The sequence below is a fragment of the Python bivittatus genome, unplaced genomic scaffold (assembly GCF_059951505.1).
Source record: "Python bivittatus isolate LINGU-HERP-01145 unplaced genomic scaffold, Pbiv_v1 ctg000320_np1212, whole genome shotgun sequence".
In the NCBI taxonomy this organism is placed as follows: domain Eukaryota; kingdom Metazoa; phylum Chordata; class Lepidosauria; order Squamata; family Pythonidae; genus Python; species Python bivittatus.
Window position 1 is genome coordinate 1,739,175 of NW_028277052.1, and position 20,217 is coordinate 1,759,391.

Sequence of the window (20,217 nt, forward strand, 5' to 3'; positions counted from 1 at the left end):
TGTGAGGGTGCAGGCTGCTGGTTGATTGCACCTTCCATGTCCCTTTCCAAAACATCAACCATACTATGTATAACGTAACACTTCAGCTACAGAGAGAAGGGGAGATAGAAATCAAAGTGCTGGAAATCAGCGAGGGATCTTTACATCCAACAGTGTGTGTGACAGTTAAGGCTTAGATACACCAAAGGCAATTGGGTAGGTATCATTTTTTTACCAGTTAGAACATTTTTACTACACCCGAACATCAGAAGTACAACCGTCTAGGGAGCATACATTCGGCTCCTCCATCAAGCCAGTAAAAATTGGAGGGGGGTTGGAGAGCGTTACAAGGGGGTCTAAAAACAGCACTGCTGGGCTCCCATATTTTGTGACCCTCTGAACGTTTTGTAGGCGGTATAAACCGATATTAAAAAGACTTGCTGCTAGCTTTTATTCAGAGGAGTTGATGCAGACAGACAGCAGCTGATCAATTGCCTCTGCATTTTTCAGTCTGAAATCCCAGGGGGATAGAAGGGAATCTATTTTTCCCCCTTTAAACAAATGCAAAACAACCATGAGTTCAGAGAATGATTTGTGATTGTCCAAGTGCTAACCTTTTCCTAGGAAGATTTGGCAGATGGGGTTTGGTGGTTTTGTGTCCAGAAGTAGGAAGCGCTTCTTATTCCACCCATTCTCACTCCCTTCATCTCCATTTCTGGTGTCTTTGGCTGGTTGCCCCCACGGGAAAGCAGAAGCACCTTGTCTGTTTGTAGTGTGTGGTCTCAATCTTGTTGGGTTATGAAGTCAGAATTGCCTTCTTCCCTCTAGGAGATGGGGACCATTTTCTTGGTAAAAAGAACAGCGAAACTACAGGATTACAAAGGGAAGAACACCAGATCCAGATCTTCCTGTAAGAATCCATGAGCAGTGCAGGGCAATTGTATAATAAAAACTGTCTCGGGACTCACTCTCTGTTCCTGTGGCTGAGTTTTACTGATGAATGCGCCGCTAGTGGAATCAGGTCTCAGTGCTTCACATCTCAGGACACCATGCCAAAATGGACTCAGCCTGTGATCTGTTGATTCCTAAGTGGGGTGTGCTTTGGGCTCTTTGCAGAAAAGTTAAGAAAAAGGGGGGCAGAACCACAAGAAGACAAGAGACCCTCTTCAAAAAGCTGTGTGGAGGGAGGTGAAAACTTGGTTTGCCTTGGAGACACACCAAGAACTAAACCTTGTGCATAACCAGACATGACTGGAGCAGCCACACTTCTTTTTAGCACGTCCATCCTGCTTGTTTGTCCAACTGGGTGGAACTAATTCTTCTTTCCAAATTGCAAGGGGAGGAGATGGCGCCCTCCTCCACTTACCATATTGACTCGGTTGGAAGCACTTTGTCTCTGATGCAACTTGTGGAGGGAAGGCAGAGGAGGTGGGTGTGCACACTTTTTTTTTCCGATGTAGGACAAGTAGATGTCTACATTTCACACTGCAATTTTACAGGATGGCCACATGATTGATTGAACCAGTCAAACCAATTAAAGAGTGGCTTTGTCTAGTATGTTGCTAGGACGTAACTATTTCTAGTAGCTTGAGAGAGCAGAGTCAGAGTTAGGTAGGAGAATGTCTTTCATGTATTTTGCACCATGATCTCACATTTCTGTCTCATTAGCCACGCTGGCTGAAATTGATGGGAGCCAGAATCCAAAACCTCTGGGGATGGAGGTCCAAGATGCCTGGTTCTTCCATCATGTCCCTTGGCTCATCTGCATCCAGTAGAAGAGCGCTCTTAGTGAGTTGGACTGAGTTGGGTCTACAGAAGAGAAGAACTCTTTCTGTGACCATCTTTCAGGGGTGCTAGGAACAATGATAGAGAGTAGGCGGAACAAAGAAGATGATTCTTCTCCTTCTGGGTGGACCTTCCATGGTGTCATAACATGGGCACAACTCTTTATTCATTGCCTCACCCTCCCACTTGGCTCATTCTTTCTTGGTTGTTGTCCTTACCTCTTGGGTATAGAATTACTGTGCCCAGTGAAGCCACCAGAAGGTCCCCCACTTGCCTTTTTCCTCTGGCTTTCTTTCCTAGCTGCCATATTGCCGATTCCCCTCATTTGAAGTGCATTTTCAAAGCGGATTTAGAGGCATCTTTCCATTAACCCTACTACTAGGCCATTGGGTTTGTGTACTCTTAGTATATTGCTATCCGAATCAGCCAAGGATGCATGTTATATCCTCAGCTGGTCCAAGTTTGGGCTCCTCACAGTATGCCTGTGAGAATTGGTCCTCACACAGTCAGTGAAATGCAAGATGACAGCAAATCTGACAGTTGCAACAAAAGAGGGATGATGGAGATGGGCCAGGCTGCTTCAAAAGTGGGGGCCAAGTAGTCCATGACATGGAACAGGAAGGAAAACAACAGGCTGGAGGCTTTGGAAATTGTTTCAATATAGACAGCTTGTTCCTACATCACAGCAGTTGCTGAAGTTCTTTGGTGATGGCTTCTAATTTTCTTCAGTAAATGTTACTTAATTGTAGTTATTGGATTTCTTGTGAGTTTGCCGAACTGGTCCATTCCTCTCTGTAGAGTGAAACTTGAAAGGGCCGCCGGCCCCCACTCTACTTAGATGCTGAAGGACAGGGTCGTAAGCTTGCATCAGAGGCTTACATGGGTGGATCTTGGTTTCCTCCAGCATTATCATGAAACAAAGTGACTGTCATGAGCCAGGCCTGAAGTGGGAAGCCAGCCAATGGGGCTTACAGTGATGGCCATGAATTTAGATAGTTTGAAAAGAGGAGGAGATAATTCCACAGAGGACTGGGCTACCACTGGTTCTTAGCCTTGGCCATACTCTGCATCCTGTATCAACAGGCAACAGACTCTGAATGCCAGCTGCTGAGGAACAGTAATATAGATGGGCAGATGCTTTTCTATCCAGGTTTGTGTGGTCCTAAACACATCTGGTTGACCACAGTATGACCCCAGATGCTGAAGTAGGTTGGCCTTTGGTCTTATTCAGCAAAGCTCTTGTAACCTTCCCAACAGCCCCACAGCCCAGGCGAAACGTCGTCCTCCCTGCTGTCCAGCTTCAAGTGAAGCCCATTCTGCTGGGTGCTGGTGAGACCCCCAGGGTTTGTTGGGCATTAACCAGTAGACCTGAGCGGGAATATCTGTTAGCCACTGAGTTGCTAAAGTAGTTCTCTTGGCAGGAGCTTCCTGCCATCGTCTTTCTCTAAGCATGGGGTGCCTAGCCCATGCCCAGCCCTGCAGTCACCCCCACTGGCGAAGGGGCCTGGCAGACCATCCGGATCACATGAAGACAGACCTTCCTGGTTGAGGGGGACAGTCTTGGAAGTGCAAAGACTCTGTTGTGAACTTTTTCCAGAAGAGTCCAAAAGGGGTGTCCTGAGGTTTTTCCCCCAGTCACGCATGTCAAAGGTGATGAGTAAAGCTGGGGGGGGGGCGCGGGGGGGACTTGAGAATTTGGTGTTGTTCCAAAAGTCAGGCTTTCTGCAGAATCCTAGTGGTACGGAAAAATCACTTGTTTTTGCCAACCTTGTTGAGTGGGGGAGGATCTGCTCAGGATCTGGTGCCAGAGGTGATCCATCTTCTCAAACACATCGCAGATTCTTGGCAGCACACATGGTCCCATCCTTCCAGGGTCAGCCATCAGGAAGTCGGCTTAGACTGTAGGCAGCTTGCTAAAAATACTTCCTTTTGTCTTCTCCCTTCAACTGCCTGCACCATCCCCAACGTGGGTTTTTTTTTTTAAGTCCCGCTTATGTTAAAGCTGCTAGTTTCAACAAATGGCTTTTCTGGGTGGGTGGGGGGGAATCCAGCCACCCTTCCTTGATGTATGGCTTTTGAGTGTTCTGTCCTCAATGTTCTGTGCTTTTAATAAATATCTCTCCTTGTTTTTCTGAAACCCTGGAGTCATGAGCGCTGATGCTGGCTGACATTTTCCTGGTGACTCACATAGTAAAATTAACCTTGAACTATTTGCATATGCAGCCGCTGTGTTCCCTGGCTCCTCTTTTCCTCTCCCTGCGCGCACACACACACACACACACACACACACACACACTTCCCAAGTCCTTTTATGCATGTGCACATTGCAAGATTTCTGGCTTTTTGTTTTGCTGATGTGATTTAGGACAGGGCGTAAGGGGGGGGGGTGCTGGCGGGCCGGGAGCGATTTCTGCTTCAAGTACACATCTACTTGAGCGAGCAAAAGAACACCCAGTCCTCGCCTTTGGAAACTGGCAGGCCGCGCACTGTTCCCTGACTGATAAGGAGTACTGTAAATAAGACTGTACGGGCTGCTGTAAGATGCCCCGGCCTGCACTCATTGTTCTCGCTGTTTTGCGGGTCAGCTGTTTGGGTACGCGCTGTACTTCCCTTATGTAATCAAGCATGCGTATCTCGCTGGAACATTCAAGATGTTTATTTGAAAATCCCTGTTGGGCTGGGCTGGGCTGGGCTTTAAAGCTGCCAGGAGCAGAGGATGGCAACACGTTGATGCGTCTTCTTGCGAGATGGGCGGCTGTATACGTTTGGGAGTTGACCTGGGTGATTTCGGTCCGCCCGTAAGAGCATCTCACCTGTTTAAGCGGGAGCCTCTGCTGCTCCTGCTCCTCCTCCTCGGTCCTTGCCCCTCCTTCTGGCCTCAAGTCGGCCACGGCGTTTATGAAATCGCTGCTTGTGGCTGTTGCTTTTGTGGAGAGGGCATTAAAAGAGGCCAGCGGATTCTACCTGAGCCCAAAGCATCCCCAGGCCTTGACACGCCTCCACCCCAACTGCTAAAACGCTGGCGGTTCTTGCTCAGGACTAGCAGCACGAAATGCAAATGAATGCAAGTCAGGAACGTTTCTCTAATATTCTCGTCCCTGTTTAGCGTTTTAGAGCAATCTGTGAATAACTGGCTACATTAAATACTGTACATGTTTACGTAGGAGTAAGCCTTGCTGGGCTCATGGGACTCGCAAGCCGCCATGGACTTCAGAGGGGGCAGCTCGGCTGCTAATGGGTGCTCAGCACTGAGGTCACAGGATGCTCGTGTGGAAGATCTGCGCCCATTGCCCATTATGACGGTTAATTAATTTTCGGTATTAATTTTAACTGATCTTTTGAACTTCGGGAGTTTGATGTCGACAGTTTCCTTGAACAGAATCTATCCCTAGAGTAAATAAAAGGGTTCGCTTTGGGCCTGGCCCCCAAATCCATCACGCAGGCTGTAGGCTCGTGACGCTTGAAATCATTGAAGTTGGCACGGCGTCGTTTTGAGGTTCCCCCCATGTCTGTCCGTCAGAAACACTGGAGAAGGACGCCCAGCTGGAGAGGTTGCTAAACAAGCTGCGACCCTCCCTCGCACACACGCACACATGCACACACGCATGCAGACACACAGAACTTGGCACCTGGCCCCCAGTGGCTGAGGGGCACCCGAGTGGCCGAAGAATCACTGGTCAAGGCAAGCACCCCTTTTATGGGAGCAGGGTTTCAGACCTAGACCAGAGTTCATTTTGGAAGCCCTGCTGGCTCCTGGCCCCCGCCCATGCGCAGAGTTGCTTCCTTCTCTCCCTGAGAAGCTGGCTTCGGCCCAGCTGGGAAGTGGAGCTGCGGGACAGTGTCGGGGGCTGCCGGGGCGGCAAGGGAAGCCGCCTTATTCCTCCCCCCCCAGCCATCTCAATACAAGCTGCCTTTTCGTCAACCGGTTTCTAGAAGCAAACACTCCCCGAAGAGCCCCTGGCAGGACGGACGGCTCTCGTTTCGCAAATAGAGCTGACCTTTCTAATTAGGATGGTAATAAAGCCCTGGTTATTATTTAAGCAGCAGGGCTTGGGGGCGGGGGAGGCAGGAGCCCGTTTGGCACCGGCCCTCCTGCCCCCCTCCATCCCTCCCTTCTCGGGAGGGAGAGCCAAGGGCCCGTCCCCACTGCCCGCCGGGTCCCTGCCTGGCAAACAGGCTGCCTGCCCTTTCCCAGCCAGAAGCCGCCCCCGGCTCCCTGGGCTGCCTTGCCCTCTCCCCCGTCCGCGGGCATCTGACGTCAGGGTCCTGCCTCGCCCCCCCACCCTCCTTTCTTTTAGGAACGAGCCATTTGGCTTGGGCACACTTGAGCTCTTTTGAATGCAAACTTGACATCCCCCCGAAGCAGCCGCGGACGGCTTATGCACAGTAAACAGGCAGACTGTCTTATTGATTAACAGATGAGGCCTTTATTATCGATCAAAGCTTGGCGAGAAAATTTATCACTTTTAATTTCACTGCTGCCAAATTTTTCTGCCTCTGAGCCAGCCGTTACTGAGGCAATTTAAAGGCAGGGGAATTATTCTCAGGAGGGGAGGGGAGACGAGGGGGCATCGGCTTGTTTTCATACTTCCTTCGGGTCCACCCCACAGTGGGGTTTGGAGGGCGACGAAACGCGCCTGGGAGGGTCGCCTGGAAAGCCAGAGGAGGGGGGAGGACGAGTGGACGTCGGCCATCGGGGCTGGAACGAGGTTTGTGGCCTTGCCCTGTCCCGCAGCAGGCGGCCTTGGCAGAAGACTGGGGGTTCCCGGTTCCACGAGCCTCTTCTGCAACGTTTGCGGCGATGGGCCTCCCGGGACAGCCTTGGAAGGAATGGAGAAGCAGCCCCTGAGCCCAACCTGCAGCGTCTCCATATTGTCTCCAGTTGTGTGATGGGCTCACCCCCTCCACTCTGTTCTGCCTTTGGGGCCATGTTTGCCAACAGCTGGTTGGAGGCATTGTGAAACCATGCCAGCTAGAAGAGCTTTCGCCAGCCTGCCACATCGCTGGCCAGAGGGGATGAGAGCTGAGGTCTGGTGCATCTGCAGGGCACTGTTGGGTTGCAGGCTTCAGCTTTCCAGAAGACCACCTCCTTGGACCTAGGGGCTATTCTGTGGGGAAAGAAAGGGTGGTCTCACAGTGGCAGCCCTCCGGCCTTTATTCCTCCCCAATTTTGTTCCTTGGAACGGAGGCTGGGAGAGCTCCCCATCTTTCTCAAACCTGGGGCTCTTCTTGGAGACCCGTCCCACCCTCAAAGGCGAAACCACCCCCATGTTTTAATTCTAGAGAACCATTTTTAAGCGTTCTTCCTTTCTCTTCCTTTCCCCCCTTTCTAGAAGGAGATCCAAGGTGACCTTGCTGTCCCTAAATCCTGTGCATTAGCAGCTTCTTGGAACTGATGAATCAAAACTTCCAAGTCTAACCATTGTGTTCACCACGTTGGCCTAAAACCAAAGCTGCCTGCCAGTGCCTCTGTAACGGGGTTTATTTTTATCTGCAAGTTACTTATCTGCTATTTAGACATCCTGTGCTTGTTTCCCTTGTTAGAGCAAGAGCCCTGTGAACAAACAGCAGTTGCCTCCTCTGTTGGTATGCATTTTCTAAGAAATCCCACAAATACCACACCTTAACGATAGTTGTGGAAATTATCTTTAGGCCTCGGCACACGGTGTGTCGTTCTTATCTGATAGTGTCATAGCTGTTGTCTCTAGCCTTTTGTGCGCTGATGGGATGTTGTGATCATTAGAGGAGCGTTTGCAATAGTGTTGGAAGGCACTAAAAACAAGACTACTTACCACTCTGACATCATAATGATTTTTAACCCTTTTAATTCTTGCTGGAAATGCGTTGTTGGATCTTCATTACATTTTTTGCAGAAGACAGTGCGTTGGGTCCATATTGATACCCACACTGACTAGTTAATCTCATATCTGCTTTGCTGGACACACTTTCGAGCTCAGCCAGCTTTCCCCAGCCGTTGGTTCCAGGAATTCCCCAGGTAGGGTGTGTTTTGGGTCCCCTGTCTGGAGTACTTGAGATGTCCTGCAGACAAGCATGGAGGTTCTGTTCCAATCTCAAGGAACAGGCTGGAAATTTGCAGGCTAACTACATGACTCTCTTCAGCCCTTGGAGCCCTCAACCGTTCTTCCCTGGTACAGTCTTTTCATTTCTTTTTACCCCCAGCACCTTCCTTCTGTGCCATAATTCCAGTTGGGTGGCTTGCCTGTTTTCTCCCTGGGCTTAGGAGATTTATGAGAACGTGTCCTCGCCCCGTGTGCCTGGAGATGCTCGGTTGCGGCCAAGCCGCTCGTATAGAGTGAACCGTCTCTGAGCAAGCCTCAGTTTGGGTTAAATTCTTCTGCATCTTGATTCCAAACTCTGCGTTGTGCACTGATTGCTGCTCCGTCCGTATTGACGGCACAGCTTGGACTCTAGAATTGGCATATGCAGCCAATAAAGTTCTCCCCCACCCCCAGTCCAAGTGAACTTTTTCTGCTCTTTCAACTCTCTTGGGCTTCTTGAATCTGTCTGTAAGCCATGGATGGCTACCCCTTCATTATTACAATAAAACAAATAAGACACTTGGACTATTTGACACCTTTTCCTTACAAACTGCATTTTGGAGATTCTTATACTTTTGATTATTCCTTGTGTCCATTCAGAGATATTTGTGGAGTGGAGTATTGAGCACTATTTTTAAGTAAAGTGGGTTTGTGTAGACTGGGGAAGGATCTCCTGGAGTCCCTTGGTCCCAAGTTTAGTTCATTGTAGGAATGCAGTTAAGAGCAGCTCTCCCTGGTCCATGTCAGGTAAACGATTGGATGATCTATTGAGGACTCAGCTGTTTTCTCCTTGACAATCCATCTTGACTGCTTTTGGAACCCATCACCTCCCTGAAGTGAAGTGCAGACTTTACGGAGTTCTGCTGGATGAAGGCTGGGAAAAGGCCTGGTCCTCCTTGCCCTGTTGAAAAGTGTTGATGTTTGGGCAGAAGCTGCTCTTAGAAGCATGAGAGGTCTCCTTTCTCAGCCGTTGCTAACTTAAGAACCTTTTCAAGGACTGAAGGTAGCGGCCTACCATTATTTTAGAGCAAATGAAAGTAAAACTCTATAGGGCTGGACTGAATGGACCACTTCACACCAGTACCATTTATCTGCCTGCTTTGGAGAACAGAGTTCCAATCTCATACTTTTTCTCCTTTTTTTTTTTTTGGGTGGGAAAAAGCTCTGGAGAAAAAAAATGCGGCCTTGTTTAGGAGAAGGAGAAGTTAGATGCACTTTGAAGATGCACAAGGCAGCTGGGCAACGTCTGTGTTTGTTTTCTTAATCGTAAAGCTGCTCCAAATGTTCCAAGGCTGGCATCTCCCCCAGCCCTTCCTGGAATGATCATGCCATTACATCATGTATCTGTTAAGAAGTAGGAGGGATTGTTTTCAGGGAATGTCACCAGAACTTTGTTCCTGCTAACATTTGTCCTGTCTGAGATCTGCTGAGAGTGAAACCATTGAATTCACTCCCAGAAGGATCTGTAGCAAAAAAAATAATTAAAAAAATTCACATTCTGTCTATGGCTCATTTCTTTAGTTTTTCATTTATTCCAAAACCCCAATAAAGTGCCGCGAAAACATAAATGGGGGCTTGCTTGTAGCATGAGTCAGAGATCAGGTTGGTGGTGGTGGCAACAGTGGTGTAGGGTTTGTTCTAAGCATAGCCCCAACCACCGAATAACTTAAAAATGTGATTTTAATACTGGGATAACTAAACAAATCAATCGTGCAAATCTCCATAACCAATGGAAATGAGAAAGGAAAAAATACATAAATAAGAGCGTTCCTAGATATCCGGAAAATATTCAGATCTCTGATCAACTCTATATTCAGTTTCTTCCGGGCTGTCTGACGTTTGTGGGAATAATGTCATCAGACCAATGCAACAAGAGCGTGACATGCCTTGAAAGTATGTGGGGTGTAAGAATATTCTGAGGTGCTGGATAATTGCTAAAATTAATACGATAATAAATTATCAGAGAGACAGCCTGGGCCATTTGCTTCATCCATAAAATATTGCACTGTGGTACGGCATCCCTTCATTCGGTGGGTTTGTGTTAGAGAGAGTGTTTCCTTGTCAATCGTATCTTGAAAAGATAACGTATATGTATTTGAGTGAAGATCATGGATTACTTGGTCAATTTTTTAAAATTAATTTTTCTTCTGGTTACGGACAACTCCGTTTTGGGAACTCTCCATTTGTGGTCACTGCTCAACACAGTGCAGTGACTCGGGACCCGTTTTGTGACAACTATAAAGGTTTGTCGGTGTTTCTTGATGTTAACGTAATTTCTCTCTCTCTCTCTCTCTCTCTCTCTCTCTCTCTCTCTCTCTCTCTCTCTCTCTTTCTTTATAGCAGGTGCCAAAGCCTTTCTCTGTGATCATTGTGGTGCACAGTTCTCTAAAGAAGATGCCCTGGAAACTCACAGGCAGACACACACCGGTAAGTCTTCTTTTGAGTTGTTATCTTCCAAATTCCTCAGCATTTTGTGAAAATATCCTCTTAAGGAGGTGGTTGGTGGCATTCTTCTTCCTAACCTTGGCCTTTTTCTTGAATCAGCAGTAGCAGTAAAATTTTCCATTAGACCAACCTTTCACCAGTATGTTCTGTGGGTACTGATGATGTTGATATTGAAGGCAAGGAGAATTCTTAACACTGGAGAGGAAGTCTAGTCTATGCCTCCCTAGTTTCTCCTCCACATTTTCACACTGGGAGCTTGGTCAGGAAAGGTGTTGGAAGATCTGTATTTGTGGTGCCTCCACTAAAGATCCCAGATGGTCCAAGTTTAATGACCACGTAGAAGATACCAGTTGGGAAGGCTGACCTTGGTCAGTTAGGCAGTCTAGAAATAGAAATGGATAGGCCCAGTGAATATAAAGCGTTTGCCCTCTCCATCTAGGGAGTAGAAGATCCTGTTGGAAAAGTTAACTTCCTAGACTGGTTCAACCACTAGCAAAATCGGTGTGGGTGTTGTGTGAGACACTGCAACAGTCATCTGAGGTAGATCATCAATAGTTTTCCAGTTGGGCGAGGCTGCTTGGCCCCACTTCAGAGGGGTGGGGTGGGGTGGGGTGGGGGGTATGAGTGCAGCTGATGAGCACTTTGCTCAACACATATTGCTCAACGGTTGTTGCCCCATTTCTGATTTGATCAATGCATGATTTAATTGTGTTCACCTGAGCCTGATCAGCAGATGTTCCCACCAGAAGAAGACTGTGGGATAATTGCTCCATAGCAAGGATAAAATTATCATGTTGTCGCTACATATTAAACAAGATATGCTTTGAATTGTGTATCACAGAGAGCGGCTGAGGGTGCTGGGCTGGCGCTGGCCTTAGTGTAGATCCCATGGCCCAAATTCTGTAGGACTCTGATCTACCCAGGGGAGACTTAGCAACGGAGACCCTTCCAGAAGTTTTCAACTAGAGCATCTCTAAGCCCCAGCCAGTATGGCTGTGGCCAATGATGGTACAGGTGTTTCCAAAACATTAGGAGAGGATCCAGTTACTCCATTGCAAAGAAATCTTACCTTTAATATTGCATTCTTGCAACTCAAGTACCTGCAAGCTAAACTGACAATCTGGGAGAAAACAAGAGTAGTGGTGAGTTTCTACTAGTAAAAAGGGAAAGGGGGGGGGAGATGCCCTCTCCAGATGTTTGGTGTGAGTTTGTAGGAAGAGGTTCTCGGGGAAATCAAATTGGCCATGTTCATACATTGCTGGATTATTATCTCCATTTGGGAATCAAGGGGAACATGAGAGGCAAAAACTGGCCTTATAGCCACTGATTTCATATAGCCAACCCTTTCTAGTATTGAATAGTCTGTTCAAACATTTTATCAGCTCACTAGACCCCTGGGGAGCACATATGTCATTTGCTTTCACACATTCGGTTAAACCATAAGGGAGTTGGTTGATTTTGGCTTAGGGTGTCATGTGGATCCGTAAGCTGTGATATGTAAACCAAAATATGTGGCTTAGTGCAGATAGGAATGAGCCAGTTGTAGCTTTCACCATAACCTCTGATTAAACAAGCTGTAACTTTGCATGGCATATGAATTCAGCTCCTGAGAACCACGAGGGAGTTCTGCAAGCTGTCTCCTGGACTGTATTAGGGCAAGCAAATCTGTTTAGTACTGATCAAGCAATACAGGTCATTAAGGATGGGATGTTTACATCTGTGAGTTGAACCGTAAGGCGCTGGATGCTATGCTGGCTTTAAAATATACAACGCCTGGCTTTTCCACACTAGGATCAGGGTGGCCAGCACATCATTGAGCACGATGGATGTTTGCTTTGTCATTTGATCTGGGAACTTTGTCGGCAAAAGAGCAGTTCATAAATTTAGGAATAATAGCTTTGCTCCTTCAGAGGCCGGCTAGGTGGTTGGTGGTCACTCGCAGCAAATAAACTCGGCTGTTACTCAGCCGCTAATCAGGGAAGAGGGCTTTGCAGCTGGAGTCTGTGCTGTCACCAGGAGATCAGCTGGTTGAGGCTGGCCATGTTTACGCAGAGCAGTTGAGCAAGACACCCCACCCTTGATTACTTGCCACAGCCTCAGGCACGGCAGCCTGATTGGGGATGTCCCAAAGGCCCATCCCCACCCATGTTCACAGTCTTCCCAGCTTCTTCAAAGGAGGAGGCCACGTCTTCTCCTATACATGTTTTCGTATTGCCAGAGAGACAATAAAAAATGTCCACCGTGGTCCAGGAGGAGTTAGCGCCACCACAGATTTAGGTGGCCTAGCCCCCCATCTACTTCTGGCTCCCTTTCACCCACGCTCCTGAAGTGGCCATGGAGTAGGGCTGGGAGAGGGTCAAAGCCTGAAACATCTGGGAAGGCAGAGTGCCCGGAAGGCTTGGATTACCTGAGAGTTTTCTACAATTTTCTCTTGGTGGTGAATTGCGGAGGAGCTGGCTAGCCCCTCGCTCTGCTGTTCAGATGACCTGGCTGATGGGTGGGTGGGTGGGTGGGGAGTCGCTGTAGCCTCAAACAGACCTGCTGCTTTGGGCCATGAAATTTACCCCCTTGGGGTTCCATGACTGGGTCAGCTAACCAGCTTAGGTGACTGCATGACAAGCTAAGCTCCTTTCATAACCCAGTTAATGGTATTGTGTAAACAGATATCATTATATCTGGGTCTGGTACTATTCAGCTGGTCCACATAGCAGACGAAACCCTCAGCCTTGGTGAACAAGCCACAGTTGCTGTGTTCATACAACATGCATGTCCCCCCAAATGATCCATACTATGGTTTAAGAGTAGCCTGGTTCCCACAACATGCCAAAACTATTACTGGATTCCCACAACATCCCGAGCCACAAACTTCCCCACTGCTTTCTAGGCAAGAACAGCATGTTGGGCAAAACCAGCAGTTTTCTCTCAGAACTTTCTTCCCAAACCCATGGAATCAGGGACATGGGTTTGTGTGTGTGTGTGTGTGTGTGTGTGTGTGTAAAAAAGCCAGAATAGCAGCCAGAACTGTGCGATAGAAGCCCTTCCCTTTTCAACATGCAGATGCTGATGCCATTGTGACTTTTTTGACACCCCCTGCATGCCTCTGTACATGGGTGTCCGCAGGGGGACCAAGTGGCGTCATGCGCATCATGGCGCTTCATAAATGAAATGATACAATTAATGGCAATGATGTTCTGACATGTGTGATGTCATTGTGGCTTGCCCCAGACCGAACAGTCCCCTGTGGCAAATGCATTAAGGCTGCTGGGCAGAGGGAAAGGTGCCTGTTGGAAGCTCTGCGTCTCCTCTGTCCCAGGGCAAAAGGAAACCCAGCTGTGGGTATGATGCTTTCTTCCAGGAAGCATCTCTCCGAGGCATCCTCCTTGAAATAAAGTCAAAGAGAGGTCCTCTTTGCCGATATCACTGATGACCTTGGGCAGGGAGGGACTTTCAAAGAGAAATGAAGAATGTTTTGATTGAAAACTTTGAGATGACACACCAGGGTCTGCCAAGGAGATTGGCATCCATGCCAGGGCTCACAGGGTGACATCAAAGCACAGAATGGAGAGGAACAAAAATAGGCAGCGTTGGGTCACTGTAACCCGAGTGGAACACGTTCATCATCGCCTTTGCGAGCTGTAAACAAGTGCTTCTCAGTTACATGTCAGAAATGGGCTTCATTTTCAGAGTGGGCTTCCTCCTTGCCAAGAAATTGATAGCTTCCTCTCGCTGAGCAGCACACGAAGTTGCACTTTTGGGAGGAAGAGGATTTGTGCCCAACGGCGCGCCCTGAAGCAAAGGCGGTTTTTAAAAACTCTGCTCGGCTTTGCAATTCCCTCAGCTTCCATAGGAAATGACAAGCATCATTTAGCTGAGCCCCCCTTCAGTTTGGGGGCAGTGGGTGTCAAAAGTAGCCAGCCATCTTGCTCTGCCATTTTCTTGGACCTCAAACAACCTGTTAGGTCTCAGGGAATGTAAAGTGCCTTGCCTTGGTGGGTCAGAACGAGGTCCCTTTCTAGGAGCCACTTTGCACAGGCAGAGGGAAGAGGGCTTCTGATGGGGGAGTGGAATGCACAGTCCGTGGAAGGGAACTTAGAGAAATGGGCTGAACGTAACAAAGAAACCGAGACAAATGCAAAATTAAGAGCCCAGAAAGCAGAAATCAAATGCAAGGGGCTAAATGGCTCAGCTGTAGTGCAGGAAAGTTTAAGCAGGGTGCTCAGCCGTGAGAAAAGGAGACTGGGGGGTGGTATAAGAACCCTCTTTAAGTCCCTTTGCGGATGTCCCCCAGAGAAAGGCTGCAGCCCGTTCTCCATCATTCCAGAAAGCAAAATAATGTATTTAAGATTAAATCAACAGTGGAGCCAGTGATGCAGAGAGGTGCTGGGTTCCCCTTTACTAGATGAGTTGAAGCAGAGGCTGGAGGCTTTAATCTGGATTCCTGTACAGAATCCAAACTGGATTTGAGGGGCCCAGTGATGCCTCCCAGTGTTAGGACCGTTATGTGTGGTAGCAGTCTGGTTTTCAGGTCCAAAGCCTATGAACAAATCTCAAAGGAAGGCTGTTTATTTCTTACCTTCTCTGTACGCTTCCCAGACATGCAGCAAGGGTCAGGCCAGGCTTTCCCACCTGCTGCTTCTGGATGAGTGGGCTGCAGCTCCCTAAAAGTCTAAGAACTGTGGTCACTGCTAACGGATTTGGAAACGCTAGCCTAGACAAGTCATGGATAATGGGTCTGTTTACAGTATTGCCTATAAGACCAGCTCAGACCAGGGCATGAATGAAGCGCTCCCCTGAGAAACTGATACTTAGGGCTTCCAAACATGTCCATCCTAGCAGCCATTGGTTTGTATATATCCTCCCTGAACTTGGCTAATCCTATTTTAAAGCCAACAGTCCATTCCTATAAGAACCAATTCCATAAACTAATGAGACATCCCCGGGCTGTAGGCTAGGCCCCTTTCATGGTTTTGCCAAGAAAGCAACATGGGTATGTCTCTGTAGTTACCAGGAATCAAGCTTAATTGAAAGGAGACTTGTTTTTAATGTATTGTCAAATGAAGAAGTGTTCTGTTTTGTTACTAAAAACAAGGATGATAATTGTTGGGTACTATGAGTCTGGAGAATATTACTGGATTTGGGCTCCCTGGTTATGAGAAACATCAAGAAGATCTGATATATTTTGAAGGTTGGTTGCATGTCTTCTGCTTGATGAAGGTTCTGTGACACGGGCAGGACATTCAAGTAAATGGATACTTGGATTCTTACAACTTCATGCGCCTCTGGAATGGCTGGCTGTTCCTAGCAGGCCCTGGTAGTGATGCCCTCTATTCTGGCCTTCCCAATCTCCAGAAGTCTTGGGATGCCATCTTCCCAAATCTGGAGAGCAACCAATTGGGGAAGGTTGATGTTCAGTTGATAGTGCCCAACAATTCAATCGAACTGGTCTGTGGGGTCTTTTGGTTGTTTTGGGAGAGAGAGGAGAAACAAACACGGAAGAACTTAGCTTGAAATAGGAAAAAAAACCCAGACAATTGAATATCCTGAACATACCTAGAAAAGGCTTTGCATCCTGGGTGGTTGTTCTGGAACATACGACCTCCTAACACTCTTCTTCCTTATTTGTAAGGAAGGACTCAATAAAGTCTCCTTCCAAACAAATCCTCTTTTCCTTTAAAATAGGTGTTGTTTCTTCTTGTAGTAGGAGTGGAAATAGTGCTTCTTTCTTCCTCCCTCATCTCCACACCCCCATTTTTTTCTTCTTCTCAAGGACAAGTCTCCCAAGTATCCAGGGAAGCAGGTCCAGCGCTCTAGGACTTGAATCTCCTTGTTTCTGCTCTAGTTGGAAAAGGTGGGGAAAAATGAAAGCATGTTCTTTTCAAATGGAAAAAGAAATGAACTCAACCACCGCCAGCTGCCAGCAGCATGGCTGTGGTAGCTGGATCACGCAGGGGTTGTAAGCGAGCGAGATTCTTTCTCTTCTTCTTTCTAAGCTGATGACTTTAAAATATCAGAGGTGATTTGTATAAGGTTTCCCAAGGCCGGCCAAGATATTTCACATGAGCAAAAGCATTTGGAGCAGAAGCTGTCTGACGTCTCACTCGGGAAGTGTGCTTGTCATTGTACAATCCATACTCTGGCAAGGGTCTACTCCTTGCCCTGGTTCATTCTTTCCTACTACCCGGGCATGTGGGGCACTTAATATAGAGGATTGTTTATGAGCGGATCCTTTCTCAGCCATTGAGTCGTGTTCTTCAGAGTTGGATGGACCTCCTGAGGGATTTAGTTGTACCTGCTGCCTAAGCCCGTCCTGCTTTGGGCAGCCCAGCACCTGGATGTGAGCACAGGTGTGTATGGGTGTCGATTTGCCACCACCAAGCAAAGTAGGAACTCAAATGCAGCAGCGCTTGGCCAGCACAAGACCTGCCATTTTTCTGCCCTAAAATCAAGAGATGTGTCTTGTCCCAGCTGAACGTGAAGGAAACTCCCACAAAAGAATGAGAAGTGGGGGAGGCTGGGGGTAAAGAAGGGGCTCTGTAGCTGAGCGTCTGAAAGGTTCAGTGCGTGTGATTAGTCTCTTCCTGAAACATCTTTGGAAAATGGACTGAGTTTTGAACTAAATGCATGGTGAGGCCAAGGTGGGTTGTCTACATCTTGTGTGAATCTGACCTTTTTTGGATCTGCCTCCAAGGACCAACTTTGGATCATCTGTGAAGACCTTTTCATTAGGTCATAGTTGCTGGATTTGTGAGTTGTGCTGAGCCATGGTTTGTTAAATAAGTCCTTTTGGTCAGGGATGGCCTCGGGCAAGTATGCTAAATGCACATTAGCAAATGCAACGTCCTCTGCCCAGTGGCTTAGGTGACAACTTGGGGCCGCATGTTAAGAGAATGATGGCTTCCCCACAGTACCGGGAACCCAAATCAGGCACACCCCATTATGGGCTATCCTGCATCTGGCTCTTTGGAGGGTATGGCTTTCTTGATGAACGCAGCACGCGCCTTCCATTCCGTGCAGGGGCGTCTGCAGGCAAATCAAAGAAGTCAAGATGGTGGTGGCAACTATGCCCTCAAAGCCCCACTCCTTTTCTCCATGCGACGGCACATAAAAGAGGATTGGGGCTTCAGTTTAAGCCACTGTCTTGACTTTTTGGCCTCCCCCCCCCCACAGACAGCCCTGATTTTGCATGTCAGGGCTTTTCTGGAAATAAATAAATAAATAAATGTGCCTCATTTCCAAATGACAAGGGAATTGTCCATCCAGTTCCATGATGCCAGCATTTTTTCTGTTGCTGCTTCTTTAATCCAAAGTAAAGCATTCGCATTTGAAAAAGCGCCCCCCACACACACACACACTTTTCTGTCTGTTGCTTCAATGTCTTCATTTTGGCATTGGTCTACGAGATGTGTCATCGGCTCCTGTGCACCTTCTGTTTCAGCCCGCGTGATGCCTTTTCTGATTTTGATTTTGGTTATTGGCAGTTTCTGCTCACTGCCCCCCCCCATCTCTTTCCAGATCATTAGTAAGCACGTTAGAACATCGTTGCTACTGCTGGCAAACGAAAAGGGGGAGAAAAAGAGGATTTTTTTCCCGTTTCTCGTAGCTCTTGGTAAAAGCCGTTGGACATCCAGTTGTCCCCTTGCCCCCAGCTTCCCCGGAGAAGACACCCATCAGCCCCCCCACGGAGAAGTCAGTAAAAGCCAACGCGGAACCAAAACATGAAAAGCGATGAATTGCCTCGCCTTCCTCTCCCGCCCCCCTTCCCTTGGATGTTGGTAGCATTTTGATTTAATATTGGACAAACACAAGGGTCTTTTTTATTCAGCACTCACAGGCCTTGGGGCTGTTATTCTTCCAAATTTAATAGCATTGAAATTGCAGGGTTTGTGATAATTTGCCCATCACTTTCTGTGCTTCCATTGATGTTTATTGTCAGCGGGATGGAATCTCGATCCGATTCACTTAGATAACATGTCTGTTAAACATTTAGATAATTGTGCCATCATTAAGTTGTCACATTATTTTAGAGATTCAAAACAATATCGTGGTAAGTGGAGGTACCGGGAGAAGGTGGGGATTGTCTTCCGCAAGGGTGGCAATTGCTGGGAATGAGACGGTGTTGAGTGTGTCGCTCGCTCACAACTTGCCTTTTTTGCTTTTTTTTTAAAAAAGAGCAAAAGTTGGCTGCAGGCACGTTTGGAGGAAGCATTAAAACAGGCTTCATTTTCCTCCTATCAGAACTGTCGAAGGATAGCATTACTAGGTGCTGTTTTTCTAACCAGTTTTCACATCTGAAGAAAATGCAGGTCATCTTTGTGCCATCTTACCTGGAAAGATCAGTAGCCTACAATGGGTATCAGTTCATGGCAGATGTTGCCAGCTTTCTGGGGCATCGCACACACACGAAAATGCACGCATTGAAAGCATTAACAAATGTCCAGCAAGAGGATTCTGCAGGTGCCTGTCTGGCATTCACATGAACAACCCAAAATCTGCAAATATTTGTGGGGGAGGATCAAGTAATGACACTGAGGAAAGGGCCAATGAGAATAGCTCTGGGCACCTGTTTACTGCATATATGGAAAAGATCTGACCCAAGTTACTAACACTGCCTTGAATTGTTTGAAGATCTTACTCCATTAGCTGGTGATTTCAACCATTACATCTCCTAAATATGTTGGGGTGTGTAGAAGCCTAGACCACATTCTTTGACTTCACAAGGAGCAACTTGCTAATGTGGTATCAAAAGACCAGCATTCTGTTTCTCTCAGATGTTCATCAGATGTCTCCAGAAAGCCCAAAGGAAAGGTTTGGAAACCAGTAGTCCTTCTCCTCAAGCAACTGGTATACAGCCTCTGAAATGGAGGTTCCAGATTGCCATCATAAGCAATAAGCATTAGTAGATCTGTTTTCTGTGATAATGTCTAATCCTTGAGACATTTCATTATAGATAATGGTCAGCCCATATCTTGCAAGTAATAATTCCACAATTAGTAACGGGCTGGGTGAAGCAACAACATCTTTTTTTCTGTCTTGAGTCTTCTTCTCCACCCCCACTCTACCAGTTTCACTAAATGCCCGTAGAAGAGAGAAGAAGGTCTTTCGGTCCACCTCTTTGCAGCCCATGTTGATAAACTCTCTTACGTGTCTCTTCCTCTTTAGGGAAGATGCTGGAGTTGGCTGTTTGTTTCAGTTGACCTTTTTCTCTTCTCTCTTGGCAGCAGTTCAGGTACTATTAATAAATGCTTGTACCTGAACTCTGGTGTCACCACAAGTGTGTGTTTAATTCACTAAAAAAGCAAACAATGGATAGGTGGGGTCTCGCTGGCTTTTCATCAGTTGTTGGACAATCCAGAACCCTCTTCCATTCTGACAGTGCCGTGGCCCCATTGACTTTCGGAAGCATGTGGCAGTCTTGTCTCCCCCCTCCCCCCCAGCCTGAATAAATGAAAATTCCTTCCTGGGAAGCAAACGAGTTTCTATTACTGTTTCACAGTACTCTAGAGAGTTTTAAGATAGCAGCTAGATTAAGCTTGTGGGGAAAATACTATCAGCTTGCTACTCCACAGACTGGGATAATGTACTGTTGGCATTAAGTATGTTTAAGGGTAATTATCTTTCCCCTTTTCATATTGGTTACATGGAAAGAAAAGCGAGGGGGGATTCAGAGTGTTGAATGCACTGACTCCACATTGAGCAGGGACAGGTTAAGTGCGCACCTTGATGGCAGAAATGTGCCTAGATGAAATGCAGTCCCCTATTAATTTCTGTTCTTTACATATCAAGGGAAGTGCTGATTCTAGTTTCTTTGCAGGAAGGACAAGACTGAAATCCCTGCTTGGTTATGAGGTTTTCTCAAAAGGAGGTTTTCGGTCTCAGAGAGCCCATTTTTCTCCTAGCCAGCCACTGCAGTCAACCATACCATTTAGGCTTGAAATTCCCTTTTCACTGT

At 47.3% G+C, this 20,217-nt stretch overlaps 1 protein-coding gene across 3 annotated transcripts in view; it reads left to right on the plus strand.

Moving 5' to 3' along the window:
* ZBTB16 (zinc finger and BTB domain containing 16) overlaps positions 1-20,217 on the plus strand; it is a 136,860-nt gene that overhangs the window by 74,431 nt on the left and 42,212 nt on the right. For 2 of the 3 annotated variants that reach the window (XM_088138910.1, XM_088138911.1), the window contains exon 4: positions 10,164-10,250. In XM_088138910.1, the coding sequence (XP_087995036.1) occupies positions 10,164-10,250 (87 nt within the window). The remainder of the gene's footprint in view (positions 1-10,163; positions 10,251-20,217) is intronic. The other variant, XM_088138912.1, reaches the window with a different exon arrangement.